Source organism: Tiliqua scincoides, chromosome 5 (assembly GCF_035046505.1).
Source record: "Tiliqua scincoides isolate rTilSci1 chromosome 5, rTilSci1.hap2, whole genome shotgun sequence".
In the NCBI taxonomy this organism is placed as follows: Eukaryota; Metazoa; Chordata; class Lepidosauria; order Squamata; family Scincidae; genus Tiliqua; species Tiliqua scincoides.
In genome coordinates, this window is record NC_089825.1 from 56,848,801 (window position 1) to 56,873,062 (window position 24,262).

Genomic DNA, 24,262 nt, shown 5'->3' on the forward strand with positions numbered 1-24,262 from the left:
AGTCCTTAGAAAGCCTTCTGAGGGTCTGAGAAGCTTCACACAATCTCAGAATGCTTCCAGAATGCTTCCAGAATCTCAGAATGCGGCCCTGAGGGCGGCCGCACAGGGAGCTGCAGGCGGGGCTGGGACCCGGCAGTTATGCCGGTTCCCAACCCCTGTCCCCGCAGAGAATGGAGCAGCTTCAGGCCGCCCCGCTCTCCTCAGACTTGGGCTACCTCCAGAGGTGGCACAGGTCCAAGGAGACCCATTGGGGCCAGCAGCCCTTACCCAGGGGAAAGGGGAAGAGTTTCCCCTTGCCTCTGGCTGAGTCGCTGCTGGCCACAAACCTGCCTTGGATGCAGCGCAAGCCTCCTGGCTTGCCTGCTCCAGCACAGGGTTGGATTGCTCTCTTAAATGTTTAATCTAAGATGTACACAAGGAAAATTAAAGCAGTAAAAATTCCAATGGGATTTAACACTTTTCCAGCTGTCAATAAAACACTTCCTACAAGATGCCAACAGTTGTATTTGTACTTATTATTGGTAATGCAAAACCTTCTTTTGAATTTGTTTTACAAGTTTGTATTTCTGCCTATCTGAAAAAGACCAAGAATGTGGTAAAAATAATGCACTGCATTTGAAACTACAATAGCTTAAAAGAAATTATTTCCAAGACTATCCAACCACACACTTCTCAAACACTGCCCTCTAGGGGATTAATGGGATGAAGGTTTAAAAATAAGGTTTATGTATTTATTTAATGCATATTTAATATTTATTTATACCCAAATTTTCTCCTAGACTGTGGGTGCTATGAAAATAAACAAATATACAATCATAATATTTAAAAAATCAGAACAAGAAACAATAAAACCATCAAAAGCAGCAATATAATGAGCAATACAAACCATTTGAGCAGTATTAAAAGGGAAAGGGAGCAATAAGTAGTAAAATCTGCTGGCAACAGCGGTCCATGCCCTAGTGACATCTCTGTTAGACTATAATATACTTTACGCGGAGCTACCCCTGAAAACGGTTTGGAAGTTGCAATTAGTGCAGAATGTGGCAGCTCGATTGGTCACTGAGGTTCGACATGCAGAAACTTCTAAGCCGCTGCTCTGGCAGCGACACTGGCCACCATTCATTTCCGAGCCCAATTCAAGGTGTTGGCGAAGACCTGAACATCTCCGGGGGCGAGCCAGCATATGTGGGTGGAGACAGTCCCTAAAGTACCTGGTCCCAAGTTATAAAGGGCTTTAAAAGGTTCATAATCAACAACTTGAATTGGGCCTGGAAATGAACCAGCAGCTAGTGCAGCCACCAGAGCAGTGGTCCCAGAGAATCAAAACGCTAAGCCCCAGTAACCATACATTTAGTTCTTCTGAGATGCTTATTTTACAATTATGTTTTCAATGGTACATTCATATTACGTTAACTTTATGCCTACCTTATATGTTATGTTGAACTCCATTTTGAGGAAGAGTCTAGCAAATATCTACACACACATATTATATGTAAGGTCTCTTGCAGCCTTGGGAGCACAGGACCCCAATTATTAATTTTTTATCACTTTTTTGTCTTGTAACGTTATGTGGGTTGCAAAGACTGTCATTTTAAAAAATGGGTCCAGGGACTGAACAGTTTGGGAAGCACTAAATTAGGTAGTTAAGAGAAAAAAAGAATTGTTAATTACTTTAAATTGCTAATTGCATATTACAAGCTAGATGTAGCTTCAGTTATAATCTTAACAAAGGAAGTGGCTGACACTACTTTTTGCCCCACGCTCTGGGAAACGCATGCTTCTGAAGCATGCCTTTTCTGCATGGCAGTGAAGTGAAACACTGCAATGATCACACTTAGAGAAAACTTACAAAGCCATCCTCAGTGGGCTCTTCGAACAAAGGCTTCAATCCTATACACAGTTTCCTGGGAGTAAACCCCAATGAATACACTGGGATTTACTTCTGAGTAGACATGCATAGGAAGGCATTGTACAAAAGTGATAGCCCAAACCTAACCAACTTTCCAGTGTTGAGGAACCACAATGCAGCTCCCTAGGAAGGGAACAAACATTCTCTTACCTTCAGGAGCGCTCAATGACTGCTCCCCCACCACAGGATGCAGAGTGTGTCCCAGTGGCACAGCTGCACCAGTGCTGGAATGTTGGTTAGGATTAAACTGTGACTAATGTTTTAAAAAAAGAACCCTAACCATATATTTGTTTATTCCCTTCAAACAAAACAAAAAAAGCATTCTTTGATCTCTGGACCCTAGTGCAAGTATTACAAACTGCGGGCCACCTTTAAATTCCAACTCTTTGAGTAAGAGTTGATATACGTCAGGTGTCATATGTAAAATTATGATTTTTCAAGTCAGTAATAAAGCAACCCTTACTAACTGCACAAAGAAGCACTTTTAAAGGAGTGACTGCTTATTTTTAGGGAAAATAACTGCCGCTCTTCAGTCCAGCATGGTGTCTCTTCCAGTTGCTGTTGCTTGAGTCTCTGTAGCATCATTTTAGATTGCAAGCTCTTTGGGGACAAGGAATCATTTACTGATTTATTTTGCTATATAAGCCACTTTTTGTGAATAGCAGTCTGTTGAAAAGCGGTATGTACATGTCAATAATAATAAAAAGAAACAACTGCTCTCTCAGTCATATTAGAATTCTCATCCATAATTATAAGAACATAAGAGGCTTGCTGGACCAGCCCAAGGGCCCATTATGAATTGCTGAAGTCAATAACACTGTCACATGACAACACTGCTAGATTCCATCTTCACTGAGGTCCCATGTGCACCCTTAACCTATATCAGGTTATTCAATTATTTTCAATAAGCACACCAGTATCTTCAGATACACAGTCACCTGACCAACTCTGGAAGTTCTATTAATATAAAAATGGACACACTTTTTCTTATAGCTATTAAATAAGTATATGAATTTGAAAACACAGGATCACTTTATATGTTGCAGAATACTACACAGGAAGTACCCATTATAGAGAAAATAAACTATTTGCATATTATCCCACAATATGTGAGAATCCTACACCTGGCTGCCCTGTTTGTACACATACTGCTATTGATATGCATGGAGAATTGTCTTGTGCTACAATTTAAACGTATGTTAAGACACTTGTAGTAACTTTTAAATTCTACTTATCGAGGCTTATTTAGGCTCAAAAAAGGGAGCAATCTCTAACGCCGTGACTTTACAATCTTAGGCCGCAATCCAAACTGTGCCCTATGCCGGCCCAAGTCTCTTGGGCCAGCCTAGGAGGGTCACAAATGTGCTGTGAAGCATGTTTGCACCTCCTCAAGGGGAAGCCAGGCCAGCGCTCCGAGAAGCGCTGGCCTGTGGAGGCTGACATAAGCCTCCGCACCAGCTTCCCCTCAGCTGCTTGTGTTGGCCTGCCTGCGCCGACACAAGCTGAAAAGGCAGGCATGGGGGGACAGGGAGGAGGGAGGCGTTCCTGGGCGGGAGGAGGGCGGTCGTTGGGCGGCCATGGGGGTGGGCGAGCAGGGAGCAGGACATGGGGCTGGGATCCAGCAGTTATGCAGGATCCCAACCCCCGTTCCTGGGGATAATAATAATAATAATAAAAATAACAATAACAATAATACAGGTATTTATATACCACCTTTCTTGGTCGTCAGATTTCTCCTCAGACTTTATTCAAGGCAGTTTACATAGACAGGCTATTTAAATCCCCGTAGGGATTTTTACAACTGAAAGAAGGATCTATCTTTCAAGAACCACAACATTCAGATGTTTCTTTCTGATCTGGTATCGCATTCTGGCCTCCATCCTCCCACGCTCAGAGCAGATGGAATAACTCGGCTCAGCTTGTCAGCTGCTTCAAGATCGCACGGTGCCGGTGGCCTCGAACTGGCGACCTGCGGATGTTATCTTCAGGCAAACGGAGGCTCTACCCTCGCTCTCCTCAGACTTGTGCCACCTCCCGAGGTGGCGCAAGTTCAAGGAGACCCATTGTGGCCAGCAGCCCTTACCCAGGGGTAAGGAGAAATGTTTCCCCTTATCTCTGGCTGAGCCGCTTCTGGCCACAATCCTGCGCTGGATACAGTGCAAGCCTCCTTGCTTGCCTGTTCCAGCGCAGGTTAGGATTGCGCCCTTAAGGTGTGTGCTATTTTTGCTTTTTGAGTTGCTTACTACAGAGAATCCTGGTTACAGCTATATGATTGAAAAATCACACACCTGAAGAAATATTTCCTTTTTTTTGTAACTTAGGAAACCCCAAATTACTACAAAGAAATAATTATTTCCAATATTTACATAATGCAAATGTTGTGTAAAACGTGAAGATCAAATAAACCAAAGTTTAGGTAAGTGATAACTGGAATGTGAAAACTCAATTTGGTGGAAAAAGACACCAACTGCTGAAGCCAATGATGTAGGGCCCAATCCTATCCAACTTTCCAGCACTGGTGCAGCCGCAATGCAACCCCAGGGTAAGGGAACAAATGTTCCCATACCTTGAGGAGGTCTCTGTTACTGCCTCCCCACAGCAGGATGCAGTGCACGCCCCATTGGCACAGCTGCAACAACACTGGAAAATTGGATAGGATTGGGCCCTTAAACAGTTGCAAAATGTTACCAAAATATTCTAAGAAGTGGCAACAGTCTGTTCTTGCATTCTTACTTGTCCAGGTAAAACCCAATGGGCAGCCCAATCCTATCCCTGGCGACTCCGGCAGATGCAGCAGTGACAAAGTGACTACACTGCATCCAGTGGCACCACCAAGGCCGCCAGAGGTCTCCCAGACCCTGCAATGGGGCTTCTCAAGTCTGCACCAGCTATTTTGCCAGCAGACTTGAGAGCCTCTGTGTTGCGCTTTATAGTCCAACATGGGGGACAGGATACAGTACAGAAGAGCTCTGCTTGTCCCAAACCCCTCCTGGGCGGCTTCTCCTCTTCCCCCTCCCCGTTCTGCACACTCCCTGCCTCTGTCTGCCCCAGAAATACTCACCACCAGCCAGCACTGCAGGTGAGCCGGCCGACACACCACCCAGTGCTAAGGCTCAGTGATGGCCCAGCGCTGGTGGTCCTTCCTCTTGGGATACTGCGGATGTGACTTATGGCACATTAGCAACACCCAGAGCCAGTGCTAGAATTCAGCACTTGCACTAGGGCCAAATGGTAAGAGAGCAAACTGTTCTGCAAGAATGAATTTTAGGAATCATGAACAATTACATTCTAGTTACAACATCTCTTCAAACAATGATAATCCCAGATAACATGAATCTTATGATGCTTAATGTTTAATAATGATGCATGATGAATGTTTGATAATGTGCAGTTTGAAAACTGATAAACCAATAACAAGTATCAACTCACACTAAAGTTTCCCTATACACCTCTTACCTTAGGTAAATGCCATACAGTAAGAACACGGACACCATTAATCCATTCAGAAGAAATATCATTGCTACGTAAAAAGAAGCAGGGTCGCCCAATCCTATAAAATAGCAAATAACATTCAATTTAACTTTTAAAGGAACTTGTATTGTAAGAAGCACTACATGCAACATACTTCTGCTCTTATTAAATGCAGATTACATTTGTAATCATTAAGGGAGCAATCCTAACCCCTGAAGTCCTAACCCCTTTCCAGCACTGACATAAGGGCAATGCCGCTCTGAGGTAAGGGAACAAACATTCCCTTATTTTGAGGAGGCCTCCGTGAGTGATACCCAACTGCAGGATGCAGCGCATCCCATTGGCACCACTATGCCAGTGCTGGAAAGTACTGACATAAGGGATTAGGATTACATCCTAAATTTACTAGAAATCTAGAGAGAAGCAATAAGCACTCTCTAAAATGTGTTTTGTTTAACGCATCAATCAGGAAAATAAATGGCAGCATTTGTTTTCTTTTTCTATTTTCAGTCTTACAACTGTTGCAAGTTTTCAATTCAGTCACGAAGACCAAGAGTAAGTCATAGTACTAAGCCCAGAAACTAACCAATCTTCTTCACTGTCATTTCCTACAGGAATCTGGACAAATATTCCATGTACTGTATCTAGTAAAGTTGTTGATCGAAGCAATACAAAGCACACAAACAAAATATGATTCACGGAAGCTACAGTTAATGCACAGTTCATCTAGGGTACCCACACTGTTTTCACATTATGTTGCTTTCACACTTTTTCAATAAATTGTATTTTAATATCTTACTATGGAAGAGACAGAGAAAAGCAAATATGGATCTCTGCATTTTTTATTCCAAGAAATATATCACAAGAGGATGTAGTTGCCAAAGAAAAGTGTTCAATTACCACAAAAACATATTGGATGTGTTCTCTGGGTTGAACAGGTGAGCAGGTCAGGACCAGGTTTTACACAATTTTTGGTTTAGATGCCATGCCAAAACTGTGATTGCCTTCTCCCTGCCCCTGATTCTTAACTAAGTTGGAGTCAAGGAAGCTGCTTCTTTCAATCAAAAAGGAGGCACACACCTTGCCCATTACTTGGATAAGGTGTGCCATGCACTGTGGCTGAGGAGCAGAAATGTCCTCTCGGCCACATTTTCCTGCTCCTTGGATGGGTGAGAATGATGATGAGGCATGCTAACTCAGTCCTGTGCCAGCAAGATGGAGGAAGCAAAAGGACCAAAGTCCCTGGCATCCTTTCTAGCTGGGAAAAGGGTGCTGAGGCTTTGGCAACTAGATTTGCCCAGAGCACCTTACTGGAACTGGGTCAAGACAGCTAGTTTGTGGCACCCTTTCTATGTGGGAAGCAAGAAAGGGCACCTTGGCCACCCACCAGACAAGGCCCTTCGCATCCTTTCAGGCTGTAAAGCCAAAAAAAAGCAACAAGATTTGCTGGCTGAATCAGGAAGGTGCTTGGCAATATAGCAGCTAAACCAACCCCAGTCCCCTTCTAATTGCTGGAGCTGGAAAAGGATACAGATCACTTTGCAACTGCAAGTCAATTCCCACCTACCATTACAGCTCTGAGATTGGATGGAAGACTGGTGTTTCTTGCTCACCAGAGAACAGCAGCCTACTCATCAGGATGAGGGGAGCGAGCAAAAATCTTATAATGAGTAAGAAGGGAGATCTATGTCCCTACAGAACATAAAGCAGATCGTTCCTGCCTCACGCACAGGCTGGTCGCCCTCCTGCACAGTGCTTCTCCTTTCTTTCTCGTGCCCTTTCTCCCTCCCCCCTCCTGGGGCTCTTTAGCAGGCATGGTGAGAAGCTCTCTGGTGCAGACAGGCACGTTCCTCCCTGCAGTGCTCGCAGCCTGTCTCCGTGCCTTGCAGCTCCAAGGTCCCTGGAGCATCGCAGCCACATGCCTGCTCCCAGGGACACAAGCAGCACCTTGGATTTTGATGCGCCTCGTCCGCACTTCTTAGTGGCGGCGGCAGGAAAAGGGGGGCGATTGCCTCCCCCCGGTCTCCCCAGTGCTAACGCAGAGCAGAGCTAAAGTAGAGCTCCCCAACACTCAAAAGCTGTCAGTCACTCATCACTGTATCAGACATGAGGGCCATATCTTGCCACCTATCTTGGTCAGACATAGCATGACCAAGAAAATATACTGTATTTTTGATTCTCAGTTTCCAAATTAATGAGAAAAAATATTAAGCATGGCCTTTCTTTCCAACATGATACCATTTGTTTACAACAATTAAAAGAAAGCATGCTTTTCCTTCAATATCTTCAAAAAGATATTGAAGGAAAGATATTGAAGACATCTTCAAATCATCATTAGGGTTTGAAGAATATGCACAATACAGTGGTGTCCCAGCATCCACAGGTGTTCCATTCCAGAGCACCCCCCCAATACCAGAAACGACAGATATGTGGAATGCCCCCCACGCCCCCATTAGTTAAACAAGGTTGCTGAGAGCTTAGCAGCTTGTAGTGACCTTCAGGCTGCAACCCAGCAGCCTGGTTGCTTAAAAAAACAGATATTAACCACTTCCTGTTAACTTCTATTTTTTTAAGCGACCAGGCTGCCAAGAGGCAGCCTTAAGGTGGCTATGAGCTATTATACTTGTAGTGATTTTGTTTAAGCAAGAACCTGTGGCCATGCGGGACAAGTCTTTAAATTAACTAAAGGGTGTGCGTAGTGAATAAGTGAAATGGCAGATATGGGTCTCTCTGTACAACCAATGAACGGCAAGCCACATGATTGTTCAACTAAGGGCACAATCATAACTTGTGCTGGATATAGGCCAGCGGGCCTATGCTGCATCGAACACAGGTTTTGGGCAGTTTGTGGCTCACCCCAAGGTAAGGGGAACCTTTTCTCTCACCCCACGGAGAGCCATTGCAGTCACAATGGGGCAACTCAGTTCTGCACCACCTCAGTGGTGCAAATCCAAGCAGCCCGGGATTGCCCTGACCCACTTGGGAATGAAATCAAGATCTGGCATAACTGCCGGATTCTGGCCCCACCTCCCACGGGCTTGCCCACTGCTTGCCCTCCCCTTCGCCCAAAAGCCTCCCTCCTGCCTTCTCCCCGACTTCCCCATGCCCCTCCCCAGATCGCTGCATCGGCCAATGCAACTCACTGTTTCCCCAGGGCCCATGTCAACGTTTGTATGCTGGCCTATCTCCCCTCAGAGAGGCATAGAAGTACTTTGCCACACTCCTGGGCCAGTGCAAGGAACTGGATTGCGCCCTAAAAGGTTTTAATTAGTTCACAGCCATAACAAAATTGTCACTTTTTAAATCAATCTACACAACAGGGGCCTTTGTAAAACTCACACCTGCCATTACAAAGAACAAGCAAGACTTGCCTTCACAGCTTTCAACAGGACTGAATCCCTCTCCTCTGTTCACTGTCCAACATGCCTTTGTCTGAATACCAAGGGTGTTCATTGTCCCTGTGTAAATGCGGTACCAGCTGGCTAGCACAACCTTTGCGGAAAACAGGATTTAAAATTTCCAAAGAAGAATTTGATTAAAGTCTTCGTTTAAAATAGGCTTATCTGTAGCGATTCATAGATGTCCAACTGGTTTTTTTCTTCCAAGATGTTATACTTTACAATAATTTTGAACTTTTACAAAAGTGTATGCTAAAACATGACTGTTTCTCATGACTCATGTTCCACATTTTCCAAACCCTACTAGCAGCAACAACCAATGTAGTTGATTAATGCAGAATACATAGTAAGTTCTCCTGAATTTATCAGAGGGGGACTTTTCTGGCAATAGTTGCATGTTTAAATAAAAACCCACTCTATCATTATTCTAATGACATCATCAGCTTGGCAACATGAATTATATTTCAACTTCTACTAGATGTTGGGGCAGGGGGAATAATGTAGGACACCAATGTTTTTCAATAGCAGCTGAATATTAACATATATAATATTTAGTCTAGCTCCAGCTACTCAAAATCAGGTTCCCTCAATACAGAAAAAAGGCTATCTTACAAAAAACTGTATTGTAAGACTTTCCCTACCTCATTAGTTCTCAAACTTTTAACACCACGACCCACTTTTTAGATTGGCAATCTGTCAGGACCCACCAGAAATGATGTCATTAACCCTGAGGTTTTCAAACTTGCAGGGAGTTTCAATCCCGCAGTAAGTCTTTGCGGGGGTGGGGGGAGGCAGTGGCACGATCCCCAGGACAGAACAGAATTGAAGCCTTTCGTATGTTTGGGGAATTTAAAAAAAATTGATCAGCAACTACTTGGGAAGGTTAGGAAGTTTCTTCTTTATTTTAAATAATTTTCCCGGATCAGGGAAGGTAGCAGCGGAGCGATCGCGCCCCGGTCTGCTAAACCGGAAGTGGTGTGCAATCGCCCCACTTTCCCTTATGACCGGGCTGCAGGGACTGGGGTGCACCCTCCAGTCCCTGCAGCAGCTGTCCCTGGCTGCGGGGAGCCGGGCGCGAGCACCTGCAGGGCTCTGCAGGTCAGGGAAAATGAGAGTGGGACAATTGCGCTCCGCCTCGGGAAGCACCGAAGGTCGCACAGGGTTCCCCGCAACCCCGGGGGGCTGCAGGGGGCTTGGGCAAGTGCCCCAAGCCCCTGCAGCCCCCCTGAGGATCGCAATCTCCAGGATCGCGCCGCTGCCTCCTCCCTGCCTCCTGGCTGTCCCCGCCCCTTAAGGAGAAAGGGACCAGGACCCTCAGGCTGGGGCATTGCAACGCCCCAGTTTGAATACCACTGCATTAACCTGATGTCATGGCTAGAAGTGACATCCTCAAGCAGGAAATTTGACACCCCCATATGACAAAGTAAAATAACATTTAAAAAATTATTTTAAATAAAGAAGAACCCTCCTAACCTTCCCAAGTAGTTGCTGATCAATTTTTTTAAAATTCCCCAAACATACGAAAGGCTTCAATTCTATTTATACTTAGCTGGGTGTAAGCCCCATTGACTATCATTGTTAAAAGCATATACACAGTAGCCTGTTAAAGTACAGCTCCGTATCTTTTCCCCAAATGTAGTCACAAACCATGGTGGCATCAAGTCTAATATACTAAAAATAAAACGCACATTGAAATGAATGGGAATGCACCTGAAAAAGGTTCACAACATTTGAATTCTGGATTCTGTATTGAATTCAGCACTAGATTCTTAACAATTGATATATAAAGATTCGCACTTAATGAAACATGAAAGTTCCTATAAGCCTGCAAAGTTGCAAACCATGAAATTTTCAAAAGGTTTCCACAATTTTGGCCACTATTTTAAGTCCCATTATAGTCAATGGATCTTATTCCCAGGAAAGTGTGGATAGGATTGCAGCCTAACAGCCCAATCCTGAGCTATCAGGTGTGCAGAGCTCCCATGGCGCCAAAATGGCTGCCATGGTATCTTGTGCGCACTGGGCAGCCGCCGCTGGCTCCTCGGGGGAAGGGGACATTTATCCCCTTCCCGCGTATAAGGGGAGTAGTTGGTGCAGAATCAACATGTCTCCTGTCGGGCTCTGCCTGTCCCACCCTCCTCTCCCCCTCCATGCCTCCTCGCTGCTCCCCCTCCTCCCTGGAACGCCTCCTCCCTGCCCCATCTGACCTTTCCGCCACCCGGCACTTCCTCCTGAAGAAGCCTATACCATGATTTAAGCGTTTTCATTCTCTATATTTGCATACAGAAAGTATTGAGTATTTCAATGGAATTTATTCACACAATTAGGTACTGTACTGAAATGAAGCCCAAGACGGAAAAAAGTGCTATTTAAGAAGTGACTTACCTCCGGATAGAGATTAAATCTTTTCAACGTGTTGATCACTAGAGGATATTCAGTTAGCTTGTCATTCATAATCATCCACAGTCCCTTCCAAAAAGATGGTGCTTCAATGATGGTTTTGAAATAGGAATAATAAAGTCCCTACAAAGAGAATATACTTAGATGAAATTCATCAGAAAGAATCTTCCACAGTTGTGTCATTCGCAGGACTTTATGGTGCTTTCTTTCAGCATCAGAGATCAACATGTTAAATGAATAACTATAAGTTTCACCGAGTCTCTTAAACATTCCTGGATTATACCTACTGTGACTCAATGAAAACAGAACCAGCACAACAACCAAATCTCTGCTATTGTATCCTATGGAAAGTGAACTTCCCAATTATTCTGTGGAAAGTGAACTTCCCAATTAGATTGTTGCAATCTGTTGCTGATCAGGATTGCAGTCATTCTGTTCAGAATAGCCCAAATCTCTAGTAACAATCAAAGATAAATAAGAGCCCAATCCTGTGGTCTGTGCCGCGCCTCCATGGCGTGGACCACAGTCGCAAACGTGCCGTAAGGCACTCGTGGAGGGCTGCACGCACTACACAAGCGCCTTCACTTTAGCGGCGACCAAACAGCTGCCGCTAAAGTAAGTAGTCCTATTGCAGGGCTGCTTCTCTTACCCGGGGGAAGGGGCCAAATGTCCCCTTCTCCCGAGGAGCTGCCAGGTCCCGCAGCTCTGGACAGCTCAGGATTGGCAGCTCAGGATTGGGCTGCCCGTACAGTACATTGCAGTTTAATGTAATCTGTATTTCACTGACAGGTCATTAACATGCAGTTACATTAGAACTTGTTCTAATGACTTCAATTAACATCTGTACTAATTCCACAACAACAGAATTTATTCCAACATGAGAAATATAGAGCTGAGCTTATTTTGAAAAAATGGAAGACAGCAAGTGCGGACCTGACATAGTATGTACAAACTTTCTTGTTTTAAGTAAATTGTGAGATTGTAGAATTGCTCATATTAAAATATCATACTAATGTTTATAATATCTGTCTGACTAAAAAAACTACTTTAATAGTAGCATGAAAATCCTATCCTATCAAAATATACTTCCTATCAAAGCTTCCTATCAATATATACTACTGGATACTACTATTCAACAATTGGTATGTATCCATGCTTAATTCACAACCACAGCTTCTAAATATTCACTTAAAGAGTAAGTTCTGACCATTTCACTTCGAAAAGACATTTCCTTTTCCAGCGTTGAAAGATAAGTAAAGCGACGGTCATGTTCAAAGAGGGTTGTTAAATAGCACCTATAAAGACAAGAGGAAACAGAATTCCAAAAGGAACTTTGAAAAATGAAGCCCTGAAGCTGCTGTTACATTATAACTGCTTGAATGGTTCTGTGTAGCAAAGGGGGGGGGGCGCCTTCAAACATTACACACTTTCTATAGGAAAACAAGTAACACAAAACCTACATGTACGTCACCACATATGATTAGCTACTTGCTGCTGTCACACTTTTTCCTATACCAAGTGCCTTCTGTAGAGGAAATGTTGAGCATCTGAACTAGTCCTCAATCAGAACAGATTATTGTGAAACATTTATATCCTGCCTTTCTTGCCTATAAGGCAGCAGTTCTCAAACTCTCATTGAGAGTTTGAGACACTGTAAATCTTGGAGGGGGGATGCAGCGGCACGATCCTCAGGATCGCATTGCTCAGGGACTGGCATTTACTTACCAGTCCCTGCAGCAGCGTCGTGGGGGTGCGGGGAGCCTGCGCGAGCATATGCAGTGCTCCCCAGCCTCCAGAAAGTGAAAGCGGAGATATTGCGCTCCACATCCTCAAAACTGGAAGTGGAGTGCAATCTAGTTGCAGACTAAAGAGACTAGGAGGCAGAAACAAAGGTTTCAATGAGGATGGCTTCGAGGAAAGATGAATGAAGATCACAGACAGGAGCATAGTGGGTTCTAAGAGTAGAGAGATAAAGAGGGGCAAGGCCATGGAGGTCTTTGAAGTTAAGGACCAGGAACTTGTACCAGATCAGGGACCAGACCAGAATCAAAATGAGGCATTTATACAATCAGAGTAATAAGAGAAGTGAATAATTTTGACAGCAGATTGTTGGATGAAGGTGAGAGGGTTGAGGTGGGACAGTGAAATGGGCAGAGAGTAAGAGACCAAAGGCAAAAGATGACCAGGGTATGAACTTGACTTTTTGTGAGCGAATACAGAAGGGTCATATTTTTGTAGTGCAGAAAGGGAAAAAGTAACACAATTTGGCAATAGACTAAATACAAAGAAAAGAGTAAAAAATAAAAACTAAACTTTAAACCTGCTCAGCAAACACTGTCAGTCGAAAGGGAGAGAAGGCCCTGGGAGTAAAAATGAGAAGTTCTGTTTTGGATATACCAAGTTTGAAAAAATGACAATGCATTCATGCAAAAATGTCAGATAGAGATACAGAAGTGGATAGAGGGAGAAATTCTGCAGCAGAGACATCAATCTGGGTGTTAGCGGCATACAGAAGATACTGAAAGTCACAAAATTTGTTCAGATCACCCAGGCATATGGAGAGAAAATGGAAAATGGATCCCCGGAACACGCCCATGGGAAACACGGCAGATTGATAGGCTGATCCGGGAGCTCCACCCCCCCCCCCGAAGATAATTTATGCTCCCTGTAATTAAAAAGGAGCACGCAGCAACCCACAATCTTCATTTTTCACTTGTGTGTCAACTTTGGGCTGTGGAGGCTGCTGGAATTTTGACACAGTTTGAGTTTTTTTTGAGAGGGTAAGCAACACCAGCTCATCTTTTTCATGACAACAGGAAGATCCAGGCTTCCCAGACTTTACTGCACACTTCTAGGGCAAGTAGTGAAGATTTACAACTTTTATGAGGTGAGAACTTAACCTGACAAACAGAAATAAGATTAATTAACAACAGAGTGAGAAATAAGAAAGGAGTTTGCAAAGAAGGGACTACTTTCTTTTTAAGAGAAGAAAAGAAGTGAATTAAATAAGTAAGAAGTTAGAAGGTGTGGAATAAGTACTTGGAAAGAAAAGGGCTGAAAAAAGAAAAGTTTTGGATTTATTTAAGACTAAAATAAGCATTTAAAGTGATTGTGGCTTGTTTGGTGTTTGTGGAATGCTAAATATTCTCATGGAACAAAAATTGGGCAAGGAATACCAGAGAATGAGAACAGTGGACTTTTAAAGACAGTGACATCTGGTGGTGTAAGAGAAGAAATGCAGGAATAATGTTCAGTTAAAGCAGTGATTTTCAACCTTTTCAGCACGTGGCACACTGACAAGGTGCTATAATTGTCAAGGAACACTATCCATTTTTTGACAAGGCTCACCATGCTGTTGGTGGGGGGCTCACATCCCACAATGGCTCTACTTATAAATGACCCTTCTCCAAGCTTCCACGGCACACCTGTAGATCATTCACTGCACAGCGGTTGAAAATGGCCGAGTTAAAGTAACAACGGAAGACTTTTATCATGGAGTCGGAAACACTAGCTTTACAACTTCTGGATCAGCTTTTAGTGAACTTTGAAGAAAGAACTGAGAGAAAGATGGAAGCAAAAATTGAAGGATTGCTCCAAAATCTTCGAATTAGCACTGTTGAGTTGGAAAAAGACCCAGAGACATCGTCAGAAGAAAAGCAGAACAAAGTCCAAGAAATAGAGGAAGTATAAGGAACAGAAAAGAAGCAATAAAAAGGTGACCGGCAGTGGATGTTTGTGAGAGGAGAATCAAGCTGGACTTGGCCTGTGGGTAAAGGATAAGGAGAAGATACGCAGAACTATAGTAATGAAATACAACTTACTGGAGGGTGAAAGAGTTAAAAGATTAGAGCAGTGGTTCTCACACATTTAGCACCAGGACCCACTTTTTAGAATGAAAATCTGTCAGGACCTACAGGAAGTTATGTCATGACTGGAAATGTCATCAAGCACGAAAAATTATGACAATCCTACGTTGCAATCCTACCCACGCTTACCCAGGATTAAGTCCTGGGAAACATAGAGAGGGGGGTTTGCGACGGATGTAAGGACCACATGGCAACTTGCCTGCCTGGTGCGAAGGTTGCGGACATCACTTCTCGTCTAGACAGGTTGGTAGATAGTGCTGGGGAGGAGGTAGCGGTTGTGGTGCATGTCGGCACCAACGACATGGGCAAGTGTAGCTGGGAGGTCCTGGAGGCCAAATTTAGGCTATTTGGTAGGAAGCTGAAAGCCAGGACCTCAAAGGTAGCGTTCCCTGAAGTGCTACCTGTTCCACGCGCAGGGTCAGCTAGGCAGGCGGAGATCAGGGGTCTCAATGCGTGGATGAGACGGTGGTGTAGGGAGGGGGGTTTAGATTTGTTGGGTGCTGGGGAACGTTTTGGGACAAGCGGGGCCTGTACAAGAGGGAAGGGCTTCACTTGAACCAGAATGGAACCAGACTGCTGGCGCATAACATTAAAAAGGTGGCAGAGCAGCCTTTAAACTGATCCCTGGGGAAAAGCCGACAGGATGGCACCTGGATCGGGGCTCGTCACCCCTATGGGACGAGGATGGGGAGGTTAGAGAACAACAAGGTAAAGGCAGAGTAGGAGAGGAAATTGGGAATGGTAGCGTGATGGGATATGATAAACGGTTTGGCAAAATGATTCAGGGATAAAGGAGCTAATAAGCAGCCCATCCTGGGGCTTTCCATGTACAAATGCTTTTATGCAGATGCCGAAGTCTCCGAGCAAAGATGGGAGAACTGGAATGTCTGGTGACAAGGGAAAACACTGACATAGTGGCCATAACGGAAACTTGGTGGAATGCGGAGAATCAGTGGGATACCGCAATCCCGGGCTATAAACTCTACTGGAGGGACAGGGAGGGGCATGTTGGAGGTGGGGTGGCCGTTTATGTTAAGGGATAGAATCCAGCAAAGTAGAGATTGAAGGTGGGTTCGACTCCATAGACTCTCTATGGGTTAAATTACCAGGCCTGAGGAGTGATGTAATATTGGGGCGTACTATTGTCCTCCAAACCAGAAACCAGAAGGGGACCTTGAAATGAGGAAACAGATCAGGGAGGTGACAAGGAGGGACAGGGTTGTAATCATGGGGGACTTCAATTATCCTCATATTGACTGGGTCAATTTGTGTTCTGGTCACGAAAAAGAGATTGGATTCCTTCACATGCTAAATTACTGTGCCTTAGAGCAGCTAGTCATGGAGCCCACCAGAGGACAGGTGACTCTGGATTTAATACTATGTGGTACTCAGGATCTGGTTAGAAATGGCAATGTTACTGAGTCGTTGGGGAACAGTGATCATGCTGCAATCCGTTTCGACATGCACATCGGGGGAAGAATACCGGGCAAATCTCTCACAAAAACCCTTGACTTCCGACGAGCTGACTTCCCTCAAATGAGGAGGCTGGTTAGAAGGAGGTTGAAAGGGAAGGTAAAAAAAATCCAGTCTCTACAGAGAGCATGGAGGTTGCTCAAATCAACAGTAATAGAGGCCCAGCGGAAGTGTATACCGCAAAAGAAGAAGGGTTCAACTAAGTCCAGGAAGGTGCCCGCATGGCTAACCAGCCAAGTTAGAGAGGCTGTAAAGGGCAAGGAAGCTTCCTTACATAAATGGAAGTCTTGCCCTAATGAGGAGAATAAAAAGGAACATAAACTGTGGCAAAAGAAATGTAAGAAGGTGATACGGGAGGCCAAGAGAGACTATGAGGAACACACAGCCAGCAGCATTAAGGGGAATAATAAAAGCTTCTTCAAATATGTTAGAAGCAGGAAACCCGCCAGAGACGCAGTTGGCCCTCTGGATGGTGAGGGAGAGAAAGGGGAGATAAAAGGAGACTTAGAGATGGTAGAGAAATTGAATGAATTCTTTGCATCTGTCTTCACGGTAGAAGACCTCAGGCAGATACCGCTGCCTGAATGGCCCCTCCTGACCAAGCAATTAAGTCAAATAGAGGTTAAAAGAGAAGATGTTTCAGACCTCATTGATAAATTAAAGATCAATAAGTCACCAGGCCCTGATGGCATCCACCCTAGAGTTATTAAGGAATTGAAGAATGAAGTTGCTGATCTCTTGACTAAAATATGCAACTTGTCCCGCAAAACAGCCACAGTGCCACAGGATTGGAGGATAGCAAATGTCACGCCAATCTTTAAAAAGGGAAAGAGAAAGGGAAAGAAATAAAAAAAACCCAAAAAACAGAGAACAGATCTCTGAGGGACCCCAGTAGAAAGAGGGAAAACCAAGGAAGAGCTTCCTTCTGCGAAAATCTTTAAAGCATGATTTGACAGATAGTAAGAGAACCATCTGAAGCCAAACTCAAGCAGATGCAACTCATAAAGAGTCAAGAGAGAAAGAGCTGTATCAAACACAGCAGATAGTCAAGAAAGATGAAGATGATGTGAAAATCCTTTGATTCAGCAATAAGATCACTGGGGATTTCTCCGAGGATAGTTTCAGTGGAGTGCAGACAGCAGAAGACAAGTAGAGGGAATCCAGACCAAAGTTGGAGAAAATTCAGACAGCAAAATCAGTCACTTGCTCCAGAAGTGTTGTTGGCATCCTTCAGTCTCGGAAGACTATGGTGTCACGCTCTGAATGGTGGTTCTGGAACAGAGTGTCCTCTCCAGTGCGCGAAGCCTGGATAAAGTAGGTACGGAGGATAGTCTGTTACCCATGCAGCAAATCCCCCCTCTCCACGTCGCTGAAATGGTCCAATGGAAAGGCAGAGGCCAATACGGTTGGTTCCAGCGGCGTCGCAGGAGTTGCCAGAACGTGACTGTGTTCAGTCATGAACTGCCTCAGGGATTCCGGCTCCGGATTTTGCCTCGAGATTTTGCTCCAGAAGTGTGAAAGCAATAAACCATGTTTTCTAGATGCCTTTGCACCAAATTGGAAGTCATCTTGAGAACAGAAACGCTCCCCAACTAAAGAAGTATCTATCTGAACTGAAGCAGTAGTGATAAAAACTTGTTATTAAAAGCAGGTTTGAAAGTTACTTACTAGCTGCTGGCTTGAAAAGTATTATTAAGAACACATGACCTTTACCTACAGATCTTTTTCTTAACTTCACCTCTGTTAGGCAATAAATTGCATACAGGTCCAACCTTGTTATACACTGATTTTTTATACACAGATTTGACTCAACACAAATGGCCACTGCAAATGAGAAGGAATGTGCTGATTCCTGGAGAAGGGGAAAAAATCCATCCCTTTAAAATCAGTTTTAAAAACTGATTTTCTTACTGTTGTAGAGTGTAGAGTACAGTCAGGCAAGCAATCATTTCATTCTTTCACTGAGCAAGGCAAAGACAGAGGGTTCTATGCATTTCTAATTGTTTGACTGCCTCTCTACAACAGTAAGAAAAATAGTTTTTAAACCACAATTGTAAAGGGACACCCTTTTTAATTTTTTAAAACTGCTTTTACTTAACACATTTTATGGTATCAGTAGGGAATCCCAGAATCAAACCCCTGAGGATGTCGAGGCATGACCGTATTTCATTAGGAGCAACAGAGGGGCAAGAAACCTGGAAGTGGGCCTTAAATCTATTTTTCCAGTTTTTTTATCGACTGATTTTTTTTTAATCCACTAGGGGTTCCAGAATGGACATTCAAGGCTTAAATTCCTCTTAAAACTGTAGTCTCAAAATCAGTAACAGATTGCAAGCCAAAATCAGTATTGATTGCAAGCCCATTTGCAAAAACTATCACAAATGGGAAGGATCTAGATCCTGAGCAGATTGTCAGGGAAAAATTCAGTTTCCTGGGATGCAGAAACAGATCATTTCAAACAAAGAAAAATGAGGAGTGAAAAGGTGCACGTAAGAGTGTGAGGGAAGAGAGACTAAAACTGTGTACGTATATCAACAGACAGAGAAATTCAATAAAAGCTTTTCTTATCCTATAAGCAACATACAGGCAACAACAGTCATTCCAGCAATAGTCTTTGATGAGGCATATTTGTTTAATGTGGTTTTATGTTACAGAAACACTTACCAGTGAAGAATTCCTGCAACAACAGCTGTACAAAAAAATAAAACAAGATATATGACTTCAATTTCAAGAATTTAAAAAGAATTAAATCCAGTTTTTAGAAGCTCAGTATCTGATGCTAGAAACCTGCCCCCAAGACTTACTGATATTTTAGTGAACTTTGGATATACTCCTGCAGAAAACGGAATGCAATCATGCAAAACAGACACTTTAATTCATCTTAATTTAAGGGTTTTCTGAGCTCAGCTATTGAAATAACACAACCTGGTTTCTCTGTGAAACCGGCAGTGGTGTTTTTAATGCCTAATGAGGCATTGGAAGGTCCAGGGAAGCCCTCCAGGGTTTCCCCAAGCCTTCCAATACCTTATTAGGCATTAAAAACGTCACTTCAGATTTCAGAGAAACCAGAAGTTGTGGTATTTCAATAGCTGAGCTCAGAAAACCCTTTGGAGGCCAAGGGAGCAAAGACAGGTGTTCACCCATATTCGCAGTGGGTTCCAGAACTGATCCACCATGGATAAGGGGGCATGCCTATATATCACAATAAGGTCCCTAATTTCAATGAAATTATAATACAATCCTATATTATAAAAAATCAAATTTCCAGATGTCACTGGAAATTTGCTCCAACTTTATTGCAATGGTAGTGTAATTTCATTCAAACGCCAGCACTCCAACACTAGCACAATTCCACACCAACATATTCCAACCAATGCAATTCCAGTTGGTTTTAAGTTCCATAATGAGAATATGCAGATGGGAGGAACAGGGAGAAAAAACTTATATCCTACTCATCTGAGATGATAAGCCTCCTCACTCCGAAATCAGTGCACCAATGTCAGAGTTGACACAAGTCTAAATGCTTCCACAGAAATCACTGGAGAGCAACAAAACCTTCCCAAAATCCCAGATACTTTCACCCTATCCAACATGCAATATCAGAAGTTAGGATACAGATGGGCAGCACAAACCTGAGCTGCTCAGCACATGGGGCTGCTATGGCGCTAAAAAGGCTGCTGTGGTATCCAATGCACAACTCAGCAGCCCACAGAAGCTCCTTGGGCGAATGAAACTTTGTCCCTTACCCCCAGGTAAGAAAAGCAGCTCCACAATAGGGTTAGATTCTATGGAAGTTCTGGAGCTGATGCAGAATTGGAGAGTCCCATGTCGGACTGGGCAGTCCCACACGGAGGCAGGATCCTGCCTCTCCCTCCTCTCCTGCCATCCCTCTTCCCCACCCATCTCCCCTGTCCTGTAACACCTCCTCCCCGCCTCCCCCCACCCCTCCACCACCTGGTGGTCCGGGCAACCGCCAGAGGGTGGAATGCAGGCCTGGGAGGACTCGTGTGATAGGAGCTCACAAACGTGTCATGTTTGCAACAGTGTGTGCCAGCAGTGAGCTGGCACACAGGGCTCTGGATCGGGTTCTAAATTCTGCCAAAGTACTCCACCCCAGTACACAAGTCTCTACCATAGCAACCATACATTAGATCAGGGGTGTCAAACTCATTTCATACAGAGGGCCAAAGTTAGCATTCAGGGCTCCAGCTGAGGGTCGGAAGTGATGTAATTAAGCAGAAAGTGACATCATTAAGCAGCTAATGGCCAGAAATCAGACCTTGTTCTCATATAGAAACTCATTAACTGCAAATGACAGAAGAGAAAGTATGCAAATCTTGATCATGTTTGAAGATTTGGGAAAGCCCAGTTTTCATGTGAACTGCCATTTCAGCTGTAACACCTCAACAGCTGAGACCCCTAGGGCCGGATAAAAAGCTTCCGGGGGTCGCATCCGGCCCCCTGGGCCTTATGTTTGACACCCCTGTATTAGATGATGGGGTAGACAGCACAGGACTATACCTCTCTGGCCTCATGTCATTCACAAGAGTACACAAAGAGAAACTTTAATGATAGGAACTATGGAGAGAGAGCTCTGTAATGTAATGTGGACAGGTGCAGCAACAGTGAGGATGGCACTGCATGAATGCCAAGGGGAATGGTCATGCACTGGATGGACATGCACTTTACTTCAAAACAACTCTCTTATTAGGCTATATTAATACCAGAAGTGCAACCTTTTTAAAACATTAGTTTCATTCCTAAGCATTCCAGGTACAGTATTAACACTGGTCTTAGATCTCCATGCACAATTGATAATTTCAATAAGATATTAATGAGAGATTTTATATCACCTGTGAAAAGAATGCTGAATACCAGTTCAATGAATTGTTTATTTCAACAACTGTAAACAATACGGAGTTGAACAGCAGAACTCAAACACTTATATCACTTTGGGTGCAATCCTAACCCCCTTTCTAGCACTGATACAAGGGTAATGCAGCTACGAGGTGAGCAAACAAACTTTCCCTTACTTTGAGGTCTTTGTGAGTGCCACCCGACTGCAGGATGCAGCACACATCCCATTGGCACCATTATGCCAGTGCTGGAAAGTTGGTTAGGATTTGGGCCTTTATTGCATTTGCTGTAACAATTTGCACTAGTACACACCCATGTACTGGAGTCTATTCATGTTATCTTCATGGGCTCAAAGCATGCCAACATTTCAGATACAGAAAATGAGAACTTTCAAATAGTGTTCTTCTCACCCATGGTAAGTATAAGCCAAATCTTGCTGTCTACTCTTGTAATGAAGAATCCTGTGTTCTTTACAGTGTCTGGTAAAAGAAAAATGTCACTTCATTAGAATTAGTTTTGCTCAGACTTATATTCTAATTTGCTGCAAATGTAAAAATGGGCTTTAAAAATTGCTCAAAGCAAAAAGAGGCAAACACAAAAATGCTCAGATTTAATTCCACACCCTCTGAATTCAGAGATTTTTTTCAAAATTACTAAACAACAAAGTTGAGTTGGCACATTCCAACCAGATTCTACAAAAGTTAATGACAGCAATTCCTTTAATTCCAGTTTGATCATTAGAATTGACAATGGAGGTGTGATTATTTAAATTGAAAATTAAATCTCATGTCGGAAATGTAAAAAAAGGGGAACTTTTTATCATATGTGGTAAACATGTACTCAAATGCAGTTTAAGAACAAATGTGCAAATGAAACTTGAAGTGTCTTTGGTGGGTATGATAGATGAATATGTGGAAAAAAAGATTCAAAACTTTATTTTTATATACGATAGGTGTGGCTAGAATATTTTATGTACAATATTGGAAAACTACAGAAACTCTGTTGATAGAAGAACAGTGGACAAAAGTTATTGACGTTGCAGAAATGGACAAACTGTTGACATAAAGAGAAAGGAACAGAAAACTTTATGAATAACTGGAAACAAATTATCTTTCTGCATGAGAGAATAATGAGTTAATGAGTTGTGGATTTGAAGACAGTGATAAAGAACATTATTCCAAAATATCAATTTGAAATGGGCTGTTGGAGATATATATATATATGGGTGGAAATTTAGATTATTGATATAAATCTATAGGTAATTAGAATATTCATCTCTGCCTGTGCTACATTTTCAGAGGTTTTCTTATCTGTACTTTTTATGTATTTTAATGTTTGCTTTCTTTTCATTTTATTAGTGTTTTCTTTTTCTTCTCTGTATAGTTTTATATATAAATTTCTAAATTTATAATTTCCTGATACAAGACACATGTATGTTGCTAGTTAAAATGATAAAAGATCGAAATAGCACGCAAACACATTCTATGTAAATTTACTCCAAAGCCAGGCCTGCCGAGTTCTCCCTAGGAAACATGCACAGAATGTACAGGCCTATACGTATAGCTGCTGCCTGAGGACACTGCATCACGCCGTTCAGCAGCAGGTATCACTTCACATTCAGCAGTATTCAGGAAAGAAAACAGCGGCCTTCACCTCCAGCGTCCAAAGCGGGAAGGGACTGCAGAGCAGACGGACAAGGGCTCTTACTGAACCACCTCACCTTTATTTGCGTGGAGAGGGGGCACCCTTGCCTGAGGAACGAGAGGCTGAGAACTGCCTGTCAGAACACCTGCAGGCGTCTTATGAAAGGGGTTCAGACTCGAATCAGGCGGTCATCTTCACGGCCACTGAGAAGTTGAGTGGGGGGGACACTTCTGGGTTCCTGGTTCTGAATCGATCCAGTGCCGCCTCCCGTTCGCTTTGCCAAAGCGGTGGCCGAAGCGCGCTGATGCTGACCTGCGAGAGCAGCGCACGCAGAGCGGGGCCGGCAGCACACCGAGCTCTCAGCCTCCGCAGCACGCCCGTGGTCTGGCCGCGGCCACTGGCGCGCCTGGGAACTCCGCTGACCTGCCTCCGCTCGGGAGTGAACGCGCCAGGCATCGGGCTGGTGGAGCGGAGTCGCCTTCCACCGCCTCCCCCCCCCCGCTCGCCCCTCCTCCCGGCCCCGAGACGCCCTCGTTTCCCCCCCCCCCGGGAATCCCGCCCAGTCCCCACGCACCGCGCAGCCAGGCCCCGCACACGCGCAGCCTCTGGCACGGGACCCCCGCCTCTCTCGTGCCGCCTTCTCGCCTCTTCGCGGACGCCCCGCCGGGCAGCCTCCCCAGCGACTGTTGGAAGAGCCAGCGGGCGAGGGCGGGGAGCTTCTCCTCGGGAAGCCCCCCGCGGCCGGGGCTTTGCGCGGGCTCCTGGTCTCCGCTCGGGCCCGGCTGGTTCTCTTCCTGAGGAGGGGGCGGCGGGGCGGAGGGGGTGGGCGTGGGCGGAGAAGCCTCGGGAGCAGCGGCGTCCCCGGAGGACTTGGGTGGCGGCATCTTCTCGCTCTTCCTGCCGCGCTTCGCCCGCAGCGCCATTCCGCTCAGCAGCAGGCTGGACGCGCTCTGCCCTGGACGGCAGCACGCGGCGGACGCAGTGCCACGAGCGGGAACCGGCCCCGCAGCGTGCGCGAGGGGCGGGTCTCTCCCTCCGCGCTCGAGGCCAACGGTCGCCCTCTGCACGCGCGCCCCGTCAACTCGCTGAAAAGTCCCGCTCCCGAGGGGCAGCCCCCCCCAGCACCTTCTCAGTCAGTACAGACAGTCCTGCACTCTTGCAGAGGCAGTTCTCCACCAGGGTTTCTCTGGAACCCTGTGGGAGGAAAAACTGGGGAGCAGAGCCAGAGCCACCAGTGTCTGCTT

General features: G+C 44.6%; 1 protein-coding gene across 1 annotated transcript in view; it reads right to left on the reverse strand.

Moving 5' to 3' along the window:
• Positions 1-23,941, reverse strand: part of LOC136652255 (protein C-mannosyl-transferase DPY19L1-like) — a 69,847-nt gene extending 45,906 nt beyond the window's left edge. The window contains exons 1-7 of the mRNA XM_066629185.1: positions 23,593-23,941; positions 21,785-21,853; positions 19,182-19,206; positions 12,386-12,473; positions 11,164-11,301; positions 8,752-8,872; positions 5,366-5,459 (exon numbers count right to left, since the gene is read on the reverse strand). Coding sequence (XP_066485282.1) covers positions 5,366-5,459; positions 8,752-8,872; positions 11,164-11,301; positions 12,386-12,473; positions 19,182-19,206; positions 21,785-21,853; positions 23,593-23,941 — 884 coding nt within the window. The remainder of the gene's footprint in view (positions 1-5,365; positions 5,460-8,751; positions 8,873-11,163; positions 11,302-12,385; positions 12,474-19,181; positions 19,207-21,784; positions 21,854-23,592) is intronic.
• Between the last annotated feature and the right edge of the window lie 321 nt (positions 23,942-24,262).